This window comes from Hyperoodon ampullatus (genome assembly GCF_949752795.1).
Source record: "Hyperoodon ampullatus genome assembly, chromosome: 1".
NCBI classification, from domain to species: domain Eukaryota; kingdom Metazoa; phylum Chordata; class Mammalia; order Artiodactyla; family Ziphiidae; genus Hyperoodon; species Hyperoodon ampullatus.
The window spans coordinates 190521560-190534719 of NC_136914.1; the positions used below are offsets into that span (position 1 = coordinate 190521560).

The following is a 13160-nucleotide window of genomic DNA, read 5'->3' on the forward strand; positions in this document are numbered from 1 at the left end:
CCAGAACATGAGATTTCTCTTGTCCTTCCTGGAAGTTGCAGACTTGAGAGCCACACGACATGTCAATTCATGATTCTGTGCAGTCAAGCATGAAGAACAACCACCAAGTGAATTTCTTGGTACATATGTAGTATGTAAACTTAACATAATGAATTTTTTTATATAACTATTTTGACCTAGGGAAAAAAGATCCTATTTTTAGCATATGCCAAGAATTCATTTTCATTACTCAAGATACTTTCTCTTTCAACTTGTGGCATCTGGTCCCATGCAGGAAATCTTCCTAGTTTTACAGTTCTAGCCTCCCTGGTTATATAACAGCCTCCCTTAATAAAGACAGGCTTCGACTGTTATCCTCCTTTCTTTCCCACATCAGGAACAATATCTTTTTTCTTTTTAAAAAGTTATTTTTGCATTACCATCGATTAGCAAAGTAGTATTACTGTATTTCTCATTTCAGAATTTACTTTTCCTTTCCAACTAAACTGAAAAAGTCGTATTACTTCCAGTTATAGGGGGAAAAAGTTAAGTAAGTGACTTGATTGAGAATTAGAGAATTCAAAATTATTGGTAAACAGTGGTCTGCAGTTTGACTTAAACTTATCTGTAAGTCTTTTTATATGTTTTTAAAAATACACTCAATCTGTAGAGGTTACCGAACTTTAAAGTATATTTTAAGGAATCTCAAGGGAAAAGAAACATGATTATAAAGGCCCTCTGTCAAACAAACTCAGCAAGGAAATTTCAAAACTCAGTTTTTCATCTTGCTTTAATGTCTTCATTTACGACTTTTGTGAAGAATGTGAACACATTAGAAATAGTAGCCATTTATTTTAAGTATCAGTTTTTATTAAAAAGTGCATTTTGATTATTTTATGATCTAGGTAAGCTGTTAATAAGATATCAGTATACTCTCTGGAATAATAACTTTACAAAGATTTAAAACAAACAAAATTTTAAAAGCCTTTTTATTTCCTTCACCATTATTGTTTTACAATACAAATATTACCTTGTGAATACACAAAAAAAACCCTACGGAAGATAATTCTGCTGCACGTAAAATACAGAATGGATATATATACTTCTTCATTCTTAAAAAACTATTTTGTTCTCCACATTGGCAAGTATAGAATAGAATACTTCCCCAAACATACTCATGTTAGGAGTAAAACTTAAGAGTTACATGCAGTTCCTGCACAAATATATTTTAAAGAAATAGATATCTTCTTTGTTGTTTACCAACAAAATTGCCATGAGAGTATGGATAACTGATTTATAGCTTTCAATTTTTAGTTAAGTGATCATTTTCAAAACTCTCTTTTTAAAAACAAAGTATTCATGGCTGTTTTCATTGTATAGTTAAAATCAAACTACCAAATAGATGATAAAATAATTGAAGTGGTACCTGTCATTGCCACCTGCTCACAATATGGGAACAGGCTCTGACTTTCTAATTAACTCTCCCATTCTTTAATTCATAGCAATTAAAAAACCATAAGCAGTCTTCTGATTTAATTTAGCTATAATGCAAAATTTAGTAGTAATACATACATATATATTTTCATGGAATACTTTATTTTAAATAAAAACATTGAAGATTGCCTACTGACCATACAATCAAGACTAGAAAGGCACTAGAAACATAGACAAATTTCTCTCCCAAGAAGCATTTTTGAATTTTAACTCTCTTTTCTCTGACATGTAAAAATCTTTAAATTTGGTTCTCATAACATCATTTTGAAAAATAAAGTTAGGAAATACTTAGAAAATCACTTTATAACAGAATCTTTTTTTTTTTTGCACTTTTTGACACTGTCTCTGCTGATTTTTACAAAATCCAAAGTTACCAAACCTTTCTGTGTCTGTCATTTTTATTTGAATATCGGTGCAACAGGTAGAAAGATTTCAGAATCGAACCCCATTCAGGCGCTTAGAAACCTTCATAGAGACATTTGCTAGAAAATGGCTTACAGCCCAATCTTTGGGGCAAGAGATATGAAAAGTATGTTTTCCCAAGAAAATAATACGCTTTATTTCCAGGTGTGACTGGAAAGACCAGAACTTATGATATAAAAGCTTACATTTATGCTGTTGCGTCATATACAAAGGAACACGGTGGTTGCAAGGTTATGTAAATCCCAAGCCTATGAACAGGAAATGTATACAGTGCACAACAGGTTAAATTTTCTTTATTGTTGTCCAACGCGGGTCCTTTGGAGAGAAAAAAAGATCACAGTGCTGACCAGGTAACTCAATCGGTTAAGTCAAGGTAACTGTTGAAAGATAACAGGATAAGGGAGGTGTTCATTTTATGGCATCTTTTCTCATGGAGTTCTTAGCACTTCGGACAGCTCCTCTTTCCCCACCATGTACAGCTGTTATGTGTCACTCACCAACCGGCTGTATTTAACTTGCCTACCGAGGTGGATTACTGGCCAGGGGAAGGGCCAATGGTAAGATCGAGGTACAATTCCTTGGACATTCCTTTCAAAGTACTGAAATGGCCTGTACCACCACACTCTGGCCAGGAGGTTCATCTGGGAAGCTTCTTTTAGCACCTAAGAGAACACAGAAAGAGAAAACCAAGTCAGGAAGAACAACTGATGGTTCCAGCCCCAAAAGGAACATACACGTTTCTCATAACCTTTCACTTTAGGTTCAAATAGTTTCCATATTAAAATTCACAAAGGCCCCCAGACCCACCCCATGACCATCTACATAGCCACAGTTTCACACTCCCACCACCGTTCTACACTCTGCACTCAGCTGTAAACCGGGCCACACACTAGCAGAAAAACAAATAACTCCAATTCCGGGAGTACACGAGGAACATGCGGCTTACTCACTCTCTTGTCTATAAATAAATACCTCAATTAGCGTTTTAGCTACTCTTCTAGGATGAAAACAGAGAGACTTAATTAAATGTTAAGTATTAAGCTGGTGAGGGGCCAAAGATAGAAAAGAAGGTAGGAATGCAAATTAAGCAAGAGGTGGGCACAGCTTAAAAAATATTTTCCAGGGACAATGAGAATGTGATTCTTGTTCTAGAAGGATGCCATCTCCTATGTCATTATATTAACACATTTCTGGTTCATCTTTCATTCAGAAGTGGATCAGCATCACAAGAGACAACACAACCTTAGCTGACTACCTCTTAAGAAAAGAGAAACCGAAGACATCTGTGGGTTCTTTGCACTTTTCCCCCTGCCATGCCAGCGACGGCAGGCCAAGAGCAATAGGAGTTAAAATCAAATGGGGAGAAAAACTCACTTGCTGATTGGCCATAGTGTGGTACCACCAGAAGAGTCTTGTGGTGATGTAATATGCCACCACCACATCCACAGTGTAGTGGTCATGCGCCAAGAGAATACAGAAGATTCCAACCACGCTGAGAAGCCAGCAGATCCAGTGGTACCACCACAGTCGTCGAGGGGAATCTGAAAAGAAGAAATTTGCAATAGTCCCATTATTCAAGTACCACTAAGGGCACCCAACCATGCCTCAACTACTACTTCTGAATCCAATTACCTTGGATCTTGCCTTCTGAAAACAGATCTTTTGGGGTAGCAAATCTAAGGGCTTTCATTTCTCTGTGACGGAGGTTAGAAGGGATGCAGCTTATTTCATAAAGTGATTTTCTTAGCCATAGTAATTTATATTTGGTTATTACTTGACTCATGTAATTATAAATGTAGCTTAAAAGGACAAATAAGGACAGGTTAATGCATCACGCTCCATTAAAATACAAAACAAAACCGCCCACTGACAATTAAATTTACCAGGAAATAATTTGGGATTAATGCTCTATACAAAAATCAATACCTTTTGATCCTTATACACAGACTAGGCAATTATAATTGATACAACTGCCCTATTTGCTTTCTAAGTTCTGCAACCATACACTAATTGGAAAGTCTTTGAGATGTCCATTTCTCAAATACAAATAAGAGAGAATCCAAATGCCTGGGAATTCAAGCCCAAGTATGTTCCCAAGGTCACGGCAGTGTCTGGGAAGTCATCTGATGGGAGATTCAAAATCTCTATTAGTGCAGGCCTTTCTACCTTGTATTCTCAGTGAGTGGGCTTCAGAGGGTCTGAAATTTTAGGCAACAACGTTGTCTGAGTGTGATCTACCCTTCTCACCCTGGGGAAGACAGTTTAGGCTTTTACAGAATTTTCAAGGGGTCCAAGTATCCATCATTCATTCAACCACTTTTTATTGAGCATCTATGATGTGCCCAGGACAGGAACTGCTCTCGTCACTGGAATCAATGAACAAAATAAGCAAAGAGCCTGCCTTTGTGGGGAGATCCCTTCCTAGTGGTGAAGAGAAACAATAAATAATAATTATAATAAAGTAAATTATACACTATGTTAGAAGGTGTTAAAGCCTATGGAAAAGTAAAAAAATTGAACCAAATAAGTGGGATCAGCAGTAGAGAGGGTGAAGGGAGTTTTGTCAGCTTAAATGGAGTGGTCACAGTCGGGGGTAGGGTCTTAAGAGTATGTACAGGGCTCCATGTTCCATTTCCAGGAAAATCTGTACTTGGTACTCTAACAATACAACAACAAAGACCGGCTACCGTTCATTCTCCCTGCACCTCTACTAGTGTCCCTATATGCCATCTATTTGAATTTTCACAACCTCTCCCTCATTCATGAAGGAGCTATCAGTATCTCATTCTAAAGATGAGGAAACTATGACTTACAGAGGTTAGAGGTTTTCCCCAAGGTCACAGAGCTAGTAAATGATAGCACCAGGATTCAAAATCAGTTTGTGACCCAAGTCTTCCAATATGGCATCTCCAAGGATAAGGCTTAACCCCATTAAAGTATTGCAGGTACCAACCAGCAGGCAGTAGGAATCCCGCCCCCCAGGGCCACTGACATCAGGCCTGTTCTGTTCCCATTTTCCATGCCCGGTTACATGTCTCATGGAAGGCTGCTTTCGACTTACACTCTTTGATAAATAGGTAGGTGAGTGTGAGCATGACCGTGTGGCCGCTGTACAGGTAGTCCCCACACATGTTGTGGGAGCCCGTGATGGACAGGCCGCCGCCAGCAATGAGCTTCATTATTCTCCGCAGTTGGGCTTCCCAGTCTCCGAAAAGCTGGTGGGAAAAGAAAAAATCAGACTATTAGCCCACATAAAAGTCTGCTACGATTATAATTTATATTCAGAATTAAGCTTTGTAATATTGTGATTTATAATAAGAAATATATATTTGGTCTTCGTCCCTGTTCCTGGCACAGAGCTTCTACAACCTTTGGAATTTCCCGAGAAGAGATAGAGGTGTCTTTTGTTATTCATAAAAGCCCCTTTCAACCACACCTAGGTTCATGTTCATGAGTTCAAGGTGACTTCTGGAAAGCCCCTAAGGATGGGGGTGGTTGCCAGGAGATCCAACCAGGTGACTAGAGGGTTGGAACCTCTTTCCCACTTCCCCCCACTTCCAAGGAGGGGAGAAGGGCTGGGGGTTGAGTGAATTACCAATGGCCAGTGATTTAATCAATCATGCCTCTATAATGAAGCCTCCACAGAAATCCAAAAGGACAGGGATTTGGAGAGCTTCCAGGTTGGTGAACATGAGGAGATGTGGGGAGAGTGATGCACGCCCCTTCCCACATACCTTGCCCTACACATCTCTTCCGTGTGGCTGGTCCTAAGTTATATCCTTTTATAATAAACTGCTAATCTAGTAAGTAAAATGTTTTCCTGAGTTCTGTGAGCTCTAGCAAATTAACTGAACCCAAGGAGGGGGGTCATAGGAACTTCCAATTTAAAGCTGGTCGGTAAGAAGTATAGGTGACAATCTGAACGTGTGATCAGAGTCTGAAGTGGTTGGGGGGTGACAGTCAGTGTGAGACTGAGCCCTTACCCTGTGGGATCTGATGTTATTTCCAGGTAGACAGTGCCAGAATGGAGTTAAAGAGGGTTAGAGATTTGCTTGTGTGTGTGTGTGTGGGGGGGGGGGAACCCATATATCTAGTCACAGAAGTATTCAATGGGGTTTTCAGAGTACAGGAGATGCACAGGAGTGTTTTTCCTTTACAAATTTATATTAAGACATGTAAAATCCACCCCCACCCCACCCCGCCGCCATGAAGTGTGTCCACGCAATATTCACTGCTGTTCAGACAGCCCTTGGAAGAGTGTGGTCCTAGAGATGAAGCATGCAGCTTCAGAGCTTCCCTTAGATGTTGGCACTTTTTAGAGCACATGTCAGCAGATATTTAGTTACTGAATTTTTTTTTTTCACTACACTGATAAAGACTGACTGATTGGTTTACTACCATAACTGCCATCTGGGGGAAAATCTCTGGGAAAAATTTAAAGATTTATTTCACACGCTTGGCCTAGAGGACAAATGTTCTACTAACTTATTAGCTAAAGCAGCTGGAGGTTGGAAAGTCAAATATATGAATTTTTTTTTGGTATGTGAGTTTTGGGGACCAAATTTAAGCAAGGGACTGAGTGAGATGTACCTTCAATCTCCTGAAATTATGTGGGTAGAACTGCATGTTTTTCCTTTTAATAAGAGTGAAAAAGTTTGTAAATAAATCTACCTGTCTCTGATACAAGTCTGGGCTGGATACTAGAGTGGTAAATGGCATGAACAAGCCATTCACCGAAACTTTTATTTGCTCTGGCAAATCAAATCTGTGATTGTCTATACTTTATGTTTGTCAGCATTCTTTTAAATTTTGGTTCGCCAACTTAATCACCATGACCCCTTTTCAACATTTATCTGATAATATTCTGGGCTCTGGGAAATATGTTTCATTATAATTTCCCTTTAAAAAAACTGATCAAGATTTCTAGTTAAGGAGGTCAGGTTGAACATACCACATAGCGGATACGAACTTCCAAATTGAAAGGGATCACTGAAAGCCCAGCTCAACAGAAGCAAACAGATCTACATAGCAAGACTCAGCATTACGGAACTTCAGAAACTTGGGGCTAACAAGGGACCTTCACGCATCCAGAGATCAAAAACAAGCTTCACACAAAAGATCAAGAATCAGGCTTCTTCAAAAGCAATACTGGAAAAGAAAAGGCTTCAGAAAAATGCCTCCAAATTCTGAGGGAAAATGATTTCCAACTTAGAATTCTATACCCAGCCATATTATTAACTGAGCCTAAGCTTAAAAAATAGCCCAAGGATAGGGGCTTCCCTGGTGGCGCAGTGGTTGGGAGTCCGCCTGCTGATGCGGGGGACATGGGTTCGTGCCCCGGTCTGGGAGGATCCCGTGTGCCGCGGAGCGGCTGGGCCCGTGAGCCGTGGCCGCTGGGCCTGTGTGTCCGGAGCCTGTGCTCCGCGACGGGAGAGGCCGCAGTGGTAAGAGGCCCGCGTACTGGAAAAAAAAAAAAAATAGACCAAGGATAAACTAAAGTCATTTCATATATACAAGATTTCACAATATTTACCACCTATGTATTCTTTTTGCGGGAAATTACAGAAGAGGTACTCTACAAAGCAAAGGAGAAAACAGAAAAAAAGAAGAAACGGGATTTGCTAGGATGCCAGCGAAGGGAAGACTGAGTGCTGTGCTGTAGGCCTAAGAGAGGGAGCCCCCTACATGGGTGAGTCAGAGCTCTGGAGGTGAGGCTACAGAACACCTAATTCCGTGGCTGCACTGAGTCACAACACGGGAATGAGTAAGTACACAGAAAACTAACAGAGCAAAAAGCAAGGCAATTACGGACTCTACAGGAAATGAAATATTGTGTTGAAAAGGAAAAGTAATTATAGGAAACTATATGACTTGGCTATGAATAGCATTTACAAAACTGTAAGAATGTAAGCTCTGAATACTGAGTTAAATCAAGGACAGAAAATAACACTGGGAAGATGGGATAAGAAGCCTAAACTCCTGTACTGGGATGGTGGGGGAGGGGAAGAAAGGCACAGAACACATACAAGCTGGGGGGGTGGATTGTGCGGGGAATACAAGGGCTCTAAATCCTGGCCTTCCCCAGCAGGAAGTCAGCAACAGCCTGTATTAGAAATTATAAAGAAACAATATCGCCATGGCACTTAGAGACCTGAGGATAAACACATACACACTAAAAAATTCTGTAAAAAGAGTTAAAGAAATGAAGGTAAACACCACAAGACTCAGTTAAAAGAGCTAAAGAGAATAGGAAAGCAGGCTGAGTACGATTAGGGTAAGGGTTGCATACCATGGTTTTTCATAATAAGTCCTGTAGGATCATTTTGTTTCTTAAATTGCATGCATGTATAAACATGATAAAAAATTTCTGAAAGTTTTAGATTGCAAGTTTGGTCTGGTTCTGTCATAACAACGGATAATAAATGGAAGAAAATTATGGCAAAAAAGCTTAGGTAGTTCTTCAGTTTACATTATTTCAAATTGTCCTTTCGAAACTCCCTCTGTGTTTTGAAAACTATAAATCATATTCTTGAGCACCATTCCCCCTAAATTTGCCCTCTCATTTTGGTAGGAAAATATCTGTGGAGAAACTGTATGGGTAGGAAAAGAGGGAGAGATTATGAGGTAAACATGGCATTGAGGAAAAACAGCCAAAAATTAACGCTCCATTTCTTACAAGTGCCCTTAATACATCTATGCTTTCTTTTAAAAATATCTTTCTATGATTGTCAAACCTCTGCAAGGGGAAAGGCTCTTTAAAAGCTCAGTGGGGAACAGGAAGAGAAGATGGATGGTTACAGCTACATAAAAATTTTAAATTACACTTTAAGAAAGCAAACAAACTCTAAGACAAATGACAAGACAATTGGAGCAGAAACAACTTAACATCTTTACCGTGTACACAGTACATATAAATCAAATAAATAAGACCATTTAGGAAACAAAATTTATCAAAGGACAAAGGATGTGACCAGCTGGAGGCACTGGCTCTGTCAAACAAATAGAAATAAAAATTAACATTAACAGGAGCTCATTCTTTCCCATATCTAATTAGCAAAGCTAAAAAAAGATAGCCAATGGTGGGGCAGGGACAACCTCACTGATCTTCTCAAACAGGCTCCTTAAAGAGGAGGGAAGGAACATGGTAAATGCAGCAGCCAGCAGTGCAGGGAGGAAGAGGCAGTGGCCTCTGAAACAGACAGGCTGGGTTAAAAGCATGGCTCTCCTACCAATTAGCTGTGTGACCCTGGGCAGCCGAACCACTCTAAGCGTCAATTTCCTCATCACCGACCTGGGGAGTAATATATTTATTACAACTGGCAAAATCCTCTGCAAAAATAATCATCAATATTGACCACCAATCCAAATAGCCATGACCTGTGTGTGACTCGGTGCTTAGTTGTTTCTAGGCACCTACCTCCAAGAAGTGATCCCGAACATGAAGAAAACCTTTACGCACAATATTATTTATAAAAGCAACAAACTGGAAACAACCCAAATGGGAATTGTTAAATAACTGTTCTCTTGCCATTCAGGACCTGGGCCAGGGGAGCACTGGCAACACCAGGGGTTGCCTGTCATTACAGGCCTACCTCGGAGATACTTCAGGTTCGGTTCCAGACCACAGCAATAAAGTGAATATTCCAATTAAGCGAGTTTTGTGAATTTTTTGGTTTCCCAGTGCATAAAAAGTTATGGATATTGTAGTCTATTAAGCGTACAATAGCATTATGTCTAAAAAACCAATGCACGTGCCTTAATTAAAAAAATATTTTATTGCTAAAAATGCTAACCATCATCTGAGCCTTCAGCAAGTGGCAGTAGTAACATCAAAGGTCACTGGTCACAGATCACATAACAAATACGAAGTTTGAAAAACTGCAAGAATTACCAAAATGTGACACACACATGAAGTGAGTAAATGATGCTGGAAAAATGGTGGTGACAGACTTGTTCCACCCAGAATTGCCACAACTTTCAGTTTCTAAAGATTGCGATAACTATAAAGTGTAATAAAGCAATGCTCAGTAAAATAAGGTGTGCCTGTACCCTCTCAGGACCTACTGAGCCAGAATCTGAGGTGATTCAAATGTACACTATAGTGATTCAAATGCACTGAACTAGGCCATAATTGTTTAATACATTATTTAAAAATAAGCAGACAATGACTTTGTAGTAAGTTATATCATAAATATTTTCTTCTACCAAGAGGAAAAAAATGAAACAAAATGTTTGGTATAATTATAACTGTTTAAAAAAACATGCACAGAAAAAATCTAGGATGTACACACTGCATGTTAGCATGGTTTGCATGGAAACTGGTAGGAGTTCTCTCGTCTCTAACCCAAGGGAACTTCTTTTCCTGCTTGTTGGGCTAGAAAGGAGGGGATTCCTGTGGAGTTCTGCAGTTCTGAGATATAGGTTACCTCTGAGTACAGGCAGGAGACATGGGAAGAAAACAGAAGAAGAAGAGGAAGAGGAGGAGGAGGATGGAGGAGGAACAAGGGGGAGGAGGGAGAAAGGAAAAGGAGGAAAAGGAAGGAGGAGAGGAGGGGAGGAGGGGGAGGGAGGAGGAGGAGGAAGCAGAAACAGGAAACTCCCAGCTCGATCTCCCTCACTTCTCATTTTAGTTTCCTTCTGCACTCTGCCTGCTACCATTTTCCAGAGTCCTCAAAGGGCTGCTCCAGACACTGTGGCCTGTGTTTTGGGTTACATTCAGTGGGAAAGAGGTGTGTACCTGGAGCCCTAACCTCCCCATCAGTAGACTTTTGAGTGCTCATCTTTGAAAGCAGAGATATTTGGGGGACATTCACAAAAACACTTTCTCAGTGGGCACTACAAAGCTGTGACAAGGTCTTGCATCTGCATCATTATGTGAATTATGATCTCCTGGGGTCAGAGAAAAATCACTTTTCAGTAAAAACAGAGCAATTTTCTTTAACTTCTAATGAACGGCCAAGAAATTAACTGGCCAAATCACTTAAGCAATATGAGACATAGAAAGAAATTGAGAGCAGAAGGCAGACGGAGAGGCTTCTGAAAGAGACAGACCACTCCAGAAGGGTTCAAACCAGTGAGCCTTTGGTTACTGAAAAACAGGTTCCCCCAGTATGTTGTTTTTTTGTTTTTGTTTTTTTTGCGGTACGCGGGCCTCTCACCGTTGTGGCCTCTCCCGTTGTGGAGCACAGGCTCCGGACGCGCAGGCCTAGCGGCCGTGGCTCACGGGCCCAGCCGCTCCGCGGCATGTGGGATCTTCCCAGACCGGGGCACGAACCCGTGTCCCCTGCATCGGCAGGCGGACTCTCAACCACTGTGCCACCAGGGAAGCCCCCCCAGTATGTTTTCAATGCTGAATACACAGTGCTCTGATGACGGGCTGTTCACCACCATTCAGTTTGCAGATGGCCTCATGCACTTGCCTTTTCTCTTAAGTGCATCTGAAAAGTGGGGAGATTCACTGTGCTCCATCCCCTTCTGGCAGGAGAGGGAGAACCTGGAACCCAAACTCATCAAATAATGCTGCACGAATCAATGGCTTTCGTATAACTTGGAGGAAGGGCTGAAAGTGAGTGCTAAAGAGCAGAAATGCTATTTAATATAATCCTTGCGTCTTACCAATGCTTCATCTTACAGCAGCCCTGAAAAATCAGCGAGGCAGGTCTTAACTCTGTCCTGGGTCCCCCAGCTGTTCAGTTTGGGAGCTGGAATGGGACCCAAGTCCTCTGACTCCACGTATGTATTATCTGCAAACTGCACGCTACCTGTACACTGCCAGCGCCTCCCCAAGCCTGCATAAACCAAGAACCGGATACACGTGAAGCAACCTTGCTCTGAGCAGCCTAGGTTCCTTACAAAGGTAATGTCATGCCATCATGCCCCATACCAGCCACCATGAACAGTCAGATGTCTCTCAGTGGACCTGTCCTCATTCATGCATTCAATGAATCTACCTACTAGCACCAGGGCAAATAACTTCTTGTCTTGTTCCAGAAGAAAAGTCTTCCTCCAAAAGAGAAAATTCACTATCATCCATGGCATGTAAAGAAAGCTGCTCTTCAACACCCAGATCACAGGTCAGATCCGCTAAGGGAATCAAGCATCAGCGAACAGGAGGATCAGTGGAATCCCCATCAATCCATGTCCTGCGCAGCCTGCAACTGGGAAACACATGCTACGTGCTGCAGTCCCCGCCTCAACTTCAACTCCCAAACAAAAGCAGCAAAACTATGCCACTTCCTGAATTTCAACAGGCACATGGCCCTCCTAACCAGTGATGGACACTTAAGAACTAATTTGAGCCATGAAATGTCCTTGAGCATGACCTTGAAGACTCTGAGGGGAAGATGGTGTGTTACTAAGTCTGATGAATGTTTTAGATTTCACAGCAGCAGTGAGAGGTTCAAAACTGCCCCTTATAATTTCTCAGACCTTCTGTGATACATATATACCATGAAGATGTGGTACATATATACAATGGAATATTACTCAGCCATAAAAAGGAACGAAATTGGGTCATTTGTAGAGATATGGATGGACCTAGAGTCTGTCATACAAAGTGAAGTAAGTCAGAAAGAGAAAAACAAATATCGTATATTAATGCATATGTGTGGAATCTAGAAAAATAGTACAGATGAACCTATTTCCAGGGCAGGAATAGAGACTCAGATGTAGAGGATGGACGTGTGGACACAGTGGGGCAAGGGGAGGGTGGGAGGAATTGGGAGATCAGGTTTGACATAAATACACGACCATGTGTAAAATAGCTAGCTAGTGGGAACCTGCAGTACAGCACAGGGAGCTCAGTTCAGTGCTCTGTGATGATCTAGATGGATGGGATTGGAGGTGGGGAGGGAGGTCCAAGAGGGAGGGGATATATGTATACAAATAGCTGATTCACTTCATTGGACAGCAGAAACTAACACAACACTGTAAAGCAATTATACGCCAATTAAAAAAGAAAACTGTCCCTTATAATTTCTCATACCTTTTTATTACTGTCGATTGAGGAGTAAAAAAAAACAAAAAGGAATGTGGGGTCGTTTCTACATAATAAAATATTACATTTTATTTGTATAGAGATTCCAACTTTTTAACAGAGTTTTCCTATCAATTATCTCATTGTAGCCTCACAAGCCTATCAGGTGGTTAGTGTATATGTAATTATATCCATTTTACAGATAAGCAAATAGAGGCGCTATTTTTCTATTTCACAGTGACTCAGTTGGATCAGATCCAAATGTCTTACCTCTCACTAAAGGATCTTG

At 40.8% G+C, this 13160-nt stretch overlaps 1 protein-coding gene across 1 annotated transcript in view; it reads right to left on the bottom strand.

The window, feature by feature from the left end:
* Window positions 1-2378: 2378 nt before the first annotated feature.
* The window catches only part of SGMS1 (sphingomyelin synthase 1), a gene marked incomplete at both ends in the record, with an annotated part of 36836 nt that continues 26054 nt past the window's right edge, over window positions 2379-13160 (bottom strand). The window contains 3 exons of the mRNA XM_079718038.1: window positions 2379-2558; window positions 3271-3437; window positions 4958-5111. Of these exons, the coding sequence (XP_079574164.1) occupies window positions 2379-2558; window positions 3271-3437; window positions 4958-5111 (501 nt within the window). The remainder of the gene's footprint in view (window positions 2559-3270; window positions 3438-4957; window positions 5112-13160) is intronic.